Source organism: Centruroides sculpturatus, unplaced genomic scaffold (assembly GCF_000671375.1).
Source record: "Centruroides sculpturatus isolate CEXI.00-Female unplaced genomic scaffold, Cexi_2.0 scaffold550, whole genome shotgun sequence".
NCBI lineage: Eukaryota > Metazoa > Arthropoda > Arachnida > Scorpiones > Buthidae > Centruroides > Centruroides sculpturatus.
The window spans coordinates 13,182-21,559 of NW_019384886.1; the positions used below are offsets into that span (position 1 = coordinate 13,182).

General features: G+C 27.1%; 1 protein-coding gene across 1 annotated transcript in view; it reads left to right on the forward strand.

Moving 5' to 3' along the window:
* LOC111631109 (GATA zinc finger domain-containing protein 14-like) overlaps window positions 1-8,378 on the forward strand; it is a 50,801-nt gene that overhangs the window by 12,565 nt on the left and 29,858 nt on the right. The window contains exons 4-5 of the mRNA XM_023375307.1: window positions 182-334; window positions 8,195-8,327. Coding sequence (XP_023231075.1) covers window positions 182-334; window positions 8,195-8,327 — 286 coding nt within the window. The remainder of the gene's footprint in view (window positions 1-181; window positions 335-8,194; window positions 8,328-8,378) is intronic.

Sequence of the window (8,378 nt, forward strand, 5' to 3'; positions counted from 1 at the left end):
CAAGAAAGACGTCATTTCTAAAAATTTGAAATTATAAAATTTTTACAATAATGATTTCTTACTGTATCTAAATATGATATTTATGAATAAATTTTCTTTTAGATATAACTCACTATAACTACTAACAAAAAGGAAAATTTTTTTTAATTCACATTTTACAATTTTATTGAATTTCAATTAGCAAGGAAGGACTGCAGATTATTATCGAACACACAGAATGCCTACTACATTGAAATCACCATTAAAACCAAAGACATCACCTAATTTAATACAAAACCAATCGGAATATCCCACAAGGCCTACAAAGCAAGGAGGTAAATATAAAAATAGATTTTAAAAATTATTGAGTTTCCAAGACTTATTTTTATTTGAATGTATTGCACATAAAAATTAATTCCAACTTTTTATTATTCTTGATCTGTGATGCAATGTCTTAATTGTCATCAAAGATATTTTATGCTGTTAAAAAATGGGCAATTATGTTATCACTAATTTTTTTGAAATAAATATTTTAGTTGCAAATTATTTATAAAGATTAGATTAAGTAATCAAGATAATTTCAAGATTATTTTTTCCATTCCTAATGTTTAACTTGGATACAGAAATATTGAGCAATTCAAATCAGTAATTAAGATCATATAGTTTACCTGAAAGGAAACATTAAATTTGTTTTTAAATAATTTGATGAGAGATTTTATTTATAATTTTGAGTTATGTACCATAAACTATATTATATGCAAATTTTAAAATATTTCAGAATGTTTAAGATCTTCTAATTCATACATTTAAATATACAATAACTAATGCTGCCACTAGGGTATCTTGCATCTACATGCAAGTCCTATTTTTGCAATCAACTGAATTGATGCAAAGATATCATGAATTCCTGTTTTTGATCATCATCAAAACTCCTTTGAATTCAGTTTGGATGGTACAAATATCTGGCAATATTGTTATATACTTGTCCATATAATGTTTATTCATCACTGAATGAGAAACTTGTAACCTTGCACATGTTTGATTGCAAATACTAGAAATCCATATAAATATATCTGTATAATGCTGGCATTAATACTTGGACCATTGGAACTCACAATGTTACTTTTTCAACATAATGTTTTGTTCCAGTTTTTGTCATTTCATACCTTAAATCTGGCACTTAGTTAAGAATGTCTTTTGGTGTATCTTGATGATGACACCCTTGTGCAGCACATGCCCATTTAAGGCAGCTCTGATGATAATATAAAATCACCAGAATAAATTCAATATTATAATATGCATTAATGTTTTAAACCAAACTTGAATTTTTGCACATTTTTGAACAAACTTTTCTAAACGGTAAAACTTTAAGTTTTAATTGAACCTAACTCACATTTCTATTTTATAAGAATTTTTTTCCCTCCATTTATAATGATAACTGTTCATTAACAGTTATATTTGCTATGGCATTTATTTGTTCATCATAAAAATCTGTTTTGTTATTCATAAAAATGAATAGGTTTTACTACATGATATTTAACTGTTCCTTTAAAATTTGCAATCAATAAAAATGATTATTATTATTATATTTAAATATTTAACATGTTTGCTACATAAACAACCCTTGAAGAACCTTTATATCCAATAACAAAAAATGTTTAATAAATCATCCAACAAATGCTTTCGACCTTACTCAAGGTAAGCATCAGGTTAGAGTACAATCGAATTCCAAAATCGGAATGCTTGGAACAGAACAATTTTTCTTAGCCTTTTCTCTGAAATGTATGTGCTATTTGTCAGATGATGTGCATTTAAAATTGGTTTTAGAGCACAAAAATGATATGAATTTGATTTTGATGGTACTTTCTTTTTGTCCAGGTATGATACATGGTGGCTTCTTATTGTACTCTTCAAATTTTGTCTGTTATGTACCACTTGTGGCTTGCACTAAAAACAGTTATTTACATTCTTTATAATAAAAATTAAAAATAAAAAGTTTTTCTATGCTGGATTTTTGGATTATATTTATGATAATAATTTAATAAAATTAGCCAATTAGGCTAATTTTATTAAATTTTTGCTGGGAAAATTAAGCTTGGTTGTTGATAACAAACCATCATTTATACTATAAAATAATGATAAATTTTGTTCTCTTTTTTGTCAATATAAATGCATTCAGTACACTTCACTTCATATATAATTTACTAGCAGACCCTGCCATGCGTTGTTGTGGCTCAAAATGTATAACACTTCCCCCGTGGGGGGGAAATTTTTTGAAAAATTTCTTCTTAGTGTACATTCTCTTGATGTACCCTATTAAAACACAATCAAAAATGCAAAAAACCGCATCTAAAATAGTATAAATAGAAGCAGAGTTCTTTACAGCAAGCCTTAATCCTAACCATCTCCCTTCAGTGGGGGCAATTTCGACACGTATATTATATAAAAACACATGCATATTCGAATGCAGCGTTGTGTCAAAATTTCAAAGGAATTGGTAGGAACAAACGAACATTACATTTTTATTTATATAGATAGATAGAAGATGATCTGCTTTAGTTCATTTTCACAGAAAAGCATAATGCCTCACAGAAAAGCAAACTTAGGACGTCATACTCATAGCGCCATCTATTGGACATAAAAGCCTTAACCTAGATTATATCTTTTAATTTATATGAATGTTTAATGGAATAATATACAGCCTATGTCCAACCTAAAGTTCCATTCTAAATATTGGTGAAAGAATTTTTTAAATTGGATGAGTAGTTTCAGAGATTACCCGCTACATCCAAACTTACTTACAAACATTACCTCTTTATAATATTAGTATAGATATCATCAAAAGAAGTGCTCTTGTTCCAAATATGGTACAAAGTAGTAGAGGTGCCTTGTATACCAGGGATACTCCTAATATAAAAGTGCATGTTATATTACATATGGTAGTGAGCCACAAGTAGAGCACTTCACTATGACAAAAAATACAAATATGTGAGGACCCAAATGAGGGTCGACTGAGGGGTCTGAATGAAGGATATTGATTGGAAATTTAAATCTCCTTTTCAGATGCAAATGGAAAGGATTAGATGTCTCAATCGAACAATGAAATTTTTGTGTAAATCAGTTAAACAAGGGAAAGGAATAAAGTCGAGGAAAAGCGATGAAAGAGGAATCATATTCAGTCGCAACGCTGACCTCTCCCACGCCCTCCATCAGGTTTCGAATTGTCACCAGGTGACAGTGAGAGACCAATAGAGATGTGACTTGGGGGAAAACAGTATAAAACCATCATTTCAAGGACATTTTAGGATCTTGGATGCATAGTTTCACCTCTCTTGGTCGTGCATGCTCCAGATATTTGAAAAACAAAAAAGGAACCTTTCAGACCTTGTGGAAACATTATTCTCTGGATGACTCCTAGCAATCTACAGACTCGTTGGTTCGTCCAATAAGAAGCCGCCGTAAGCTGTGATAAATGCCCCGGGGCCTATGGAGTAGTTCACCGTCCACATCAAACCACAAGTAACAAAGATAGACCTTTTCGAACTCTATTCAGACTTTATCCGCGCATTTTGTGTGTGCTACCTTGTCAATCAAGGAATTTGTAAGGAAATTTCTATGTTTATTAAACGGTTTTAAATGGTAACCCTGTCTCAGTGAGTCGTTCTGCACCCACACGACTGTTTTGACTGTTCGACTGACTGTTGTGACATTTTCCACCCAATCGGCTAACCTCACAAATACACCGAGGTACACAAGGTTGAAAACACATTACTTCTTAAGTAGGGATTTCATTTATAAACAGAAAAAAAGAAATTTATGAAATTACTTTAAATATACAACCTTTTTTAATAACCAATAATTCTAATCCTTAAAAAATGGATTAATATTATTCAAATTTCTATCATTATTTGAATACTTAATTCATAAATTCAAGTTTATTTTTCAAATTATTTTTTATTATAATGTGAAGCCAATTACAAATATTTGATATATAATAATTTGATTTTGTGAGCTTTTTTCTTTTATATCTCTTCCTCATTTACAAAGAAAAATATTTGATACAAGTTCTGACAAAATTTACAACAAAATAGTCTAATCATGAATGGAAGAAGATTGAATTCCTGCATGCAATGATTATTTAGCTTATAGGTTTTAAGTCTCCAGTTTTTTTATTTCATTCAGACACAGTCAACTCAATGACAAAAAATTATAATTAAATCCTTTATTTCTTATTTTACATTTTTAAAATTTAAAAATTTGTAGTCTTTGCAAATTTTAATTTTGCACTTTTATATTTTTAATATCTGAAATTAATTTGGAAGAATTCTTGCTAATTAATTATACTTTTTTTCCATTTGAATATATTTACAAAACTTATAATTTTGAGAAATCTAAAAATCTATACATAATGATGATTTTTAAACATTCCAAAGTAAATATTTATGTTTAATTCAGGTGGTGAATTCATACCAGCATCTGAAAATGTGGATGTTTGTTACTTTCCTACTTTATATCCAATCCATAATGAGTGCAGAATTTGCAATGATTACATATTTTATATAAACATTTCATAAAGTTTTAACACAGTACTATAGTTAGTATTATACTCAGACAAAATAATTTGATAATTTCAATCATGTTTATAAATGAATTTTATTAATTTATCAATAAAGCTAATAATGTCTGAATGACTAAGTCTGAAAAATTCCATAATCCAGAATATCTCTCCTCCTGATAGTGTCAGATTATCTATATATATAACCCATTCAACGGGTGTCTGTCCCGTAACCATTTGATAACGGACACTAGAGGCGCCCCTATCGTGTGTCATATTTCAAACATTCAAATTAACAATTTTAATTCTTATTTAAATTAACAATATAAATTTTTATTATTCATTTGGCCCATAAATTATTATTTGGTCAATATAACAATATAAATAATTCAGTATATTNACAGTAATACCCCATGTTATGTAACATGCAACTTACATAAATTTGCAGTTACATAAAATGTAAATCTCAAAAATTGGAAAAAAATCTGAGTAGAGTAACATGTAATTTTACAAAGAATTATTCTATTTCAAACATTCATTCATTCCTTCTCTCTCTATTTTCCTTTCTTTCTTTCACACTGTACCAATTTATTACTTTATTGCTCTGCTAATCCTTATGGTGTAATTGTGAACACATATGCAAGCGTACTGGGCACTCTTTCTCATAAACAAGATTCTATACAGTACTCAGTGAAAATCGAGCAATGAAACCAAGCACATCTTCATTGCTTGTTTTTCTATATGCATTGTTTCATGTCATTAGTGTACAGTAGTTTGCCTCGAGTGATTTGTTTAATACATAACCTATTAATATTTCAGATTATTTTTGTTTCTTTCTTTGTTTTGTTTACATATGTACTTTGTATTTTTATTTTTCTTTTACACAAAAAAATAATAAATAATATATATACAGTACAGTACACATATAATAATAAATACAGTATTGAATTATTAATTACTGTATGTAGTTACACTTAAGCAATTTACAAATTGACTTACGTAAAATTCAAGTTATATAAAAGTCTATGATCCGCATTACTACAAAAATCTCTCTCCAATTAGTTCAAAATATATGATCCGCATTACTTATATAACTTGTGGTATTACTGTATATCAAAAATCAATATTTATTTAGTTTTTATATTTATAATTGAGCATAAAAATATTTTCAAATCTTTAGAAATTGTTCTAAGCTTAGTTATATCAAGTCATATTTGATGTGATATAATTAAAGATGAACTAAAAAACAAAGACATTACTTAAAATATTTGAAATTACATATATCATAATATTTAATTTATCAATAAAAGTATACTTGCTTACTGAATACTAAATTCAATAAAATAAAAAACCATTCAAAAGTCCAGCATAATTCTTTAATAACATAAGAACGTTTTTGAATGCATTAAGCGTCCATCATCAGTTATTTCTCTAAAATTGAATGAGAAATTTGAAAAATTACGCAAACGAATTTCAAATAAATGGATATATAATAAATATTAATAAGTAACACGTTATTAATAAAAGCATTACATACAAAAAAATTTGGTATGTTTAAAATAATAAATAAATAAATAATCTATCAAGGGTCAACTAAAGCTTAATTAAGCCTTCATATAGAACTAAGCCATATTGTCACAAAAAAATTTCCAAGCAGACGAAAGCCCATCAGCATCTCTGTAGTTAATGCACTGCGTGCTCTTCTGTGCCTTGTGGATTGGAAAAATTGGAAATACACAAGACACAGAAGAGCACACAGTGCATTAACTACAGAGATGCTGATGGGCTTTCGTCCACTTGGAAATTTTTTTGTGACAAATTGGCTTAGTTCTATATAAAGGCTTAATTAAGCTTAAGTTGACCCTTGATAGATAATTTATTTATTTATTTATTATTTTAAACATACCAAATTTTTTTGTATGTAATGCTTTTATTAATAACATGTTACTTATTAATATTTATTATATATCCATTTATTTGAAATTCATTTGTGTAATTTTTCAAATTTCTCATTCGATTTTAGAAAAATAACTGATGGACGCTTAATGCGTTTGAAAACATTCTTATGTTATTAAAGAATTATGCTGGACTTTTGAATGATTTTTTATTTTATTTTATTTTATTTATCCTATTAGACTTAGAACTTATTTTCAAAATTAACTATAATTTAAAATAACAGTCATACAACCTTTTTAATTAAGTAATTACAATTTAACTATTTTAATTCTAACCTCTCTGTATTACTTTTTAAAAATCCAATTTTTTAATTAATGTAATATCATATTTATTCTATCAAACAATGCAGCTACAAAATGAAAAAGTTATAGTAAGCTATAGTACTGTAAACTGAAAAATTGCACATTCTATTCAACATTGTCACTCTTACTTATGTTGAAATAATATAATTATGTGTGTGTGTGTGTGTGTGTGTCAAGTGTTACATTAAATAATAATAATAAAGTAATCAAATATCTTACTCAGATCCTTAAATAATAAATTGTTGAACACCTGATGCTGAGAAAACTATTTATTATAGAAACATTAACAGTTTTGACCTAATATGATAGGCCATCTTCAAATGCAAGTATTCTCGAATGTATTTAACTTAATATTTTAAATAAAAAAAATATTCTTGAACATATTTAACTCAATAATATTTTAAATAAAAAAAATATTAAGTTAAATATGTTCAAGAATACTTGCATCTGAAGATGGCCTATCATATTAAGTCAAAAATGTTAATGTTTCTATAATAAACGGTTTTTCTCAGCATCAGGTGTTCAATGATTTATTAGTAAAGTAATATTTAAAAAATTACCCACTTTATTTCATTAACAGTTGTCCTGAACAATAGTCACACCCAATTATCAAAAACAGAAATTACAGTCCTTTTAATAGTAAGAACACACTAATAAACAGCACAGCTGCAAGATATAAAATATTACAGTCAGAAGGCTGTTTATTACAATAAATGCAGAAATTACTTAGTTTAATTTTAATCAATATCATACTCTAAAACAGTGGTTCTTGACCTTTCTGAAGCCACAGAACATCATTCACATACATTTTTATTATGCAAAGCATTAGCATAAATATATTCAAAAATCAATAAGCAATTCAATGTACTGTTCTCACAAAACAATAAAGCAATAAACTAATAAATTTTATTATATTGAATAAAACAGAAATGTGGAATTGTCTATGAATGAAATAGTATGTTGTAGTAAATTATAATACATTTGCAATAAAAACTTTTTCATACAAACATTCAGCATTGTTTGTGGAACACTGGTTAAGAACCATTGCTCTTAAAATACACTGATAAATTTTCCAGCATAACATTATGATTTCATAGATATTATAATGTATCTTTTCAAGAAAGTTTACTATTATCTATTGATATCAATAAAATTACAATAATAATTTTGATTTACATTATTTTTTTTAATTAAAAATACATTAGTTTTTAAATAGTTAGACTAATGAAAATCTATTTCTAAAAATTTGAAATTATAAAATTTTTACAATAATGATTTCTTACTGTATCTAAATATGATATTTATGAATAAATTTTCTTTTAGATATAACTCACTATAACTACTAACAAAAAGGAAAATTTTTTTTAATTCACATTTTACAATTTTATTGAATTTCAATTAGCAAGGAAGGACTGCAGATTATTATCGAACACACAGAATGCCTACTACATTGAAATCACCATTAAAACCAAAGACATCACCTAATTTAATACAAAACCAATCGGAATATCCCACAAGGCCTACAAAGCAAGGAGGTAAATATAAAAATAGATTATAGCAAGGATTATAATATAAATATAAAAATA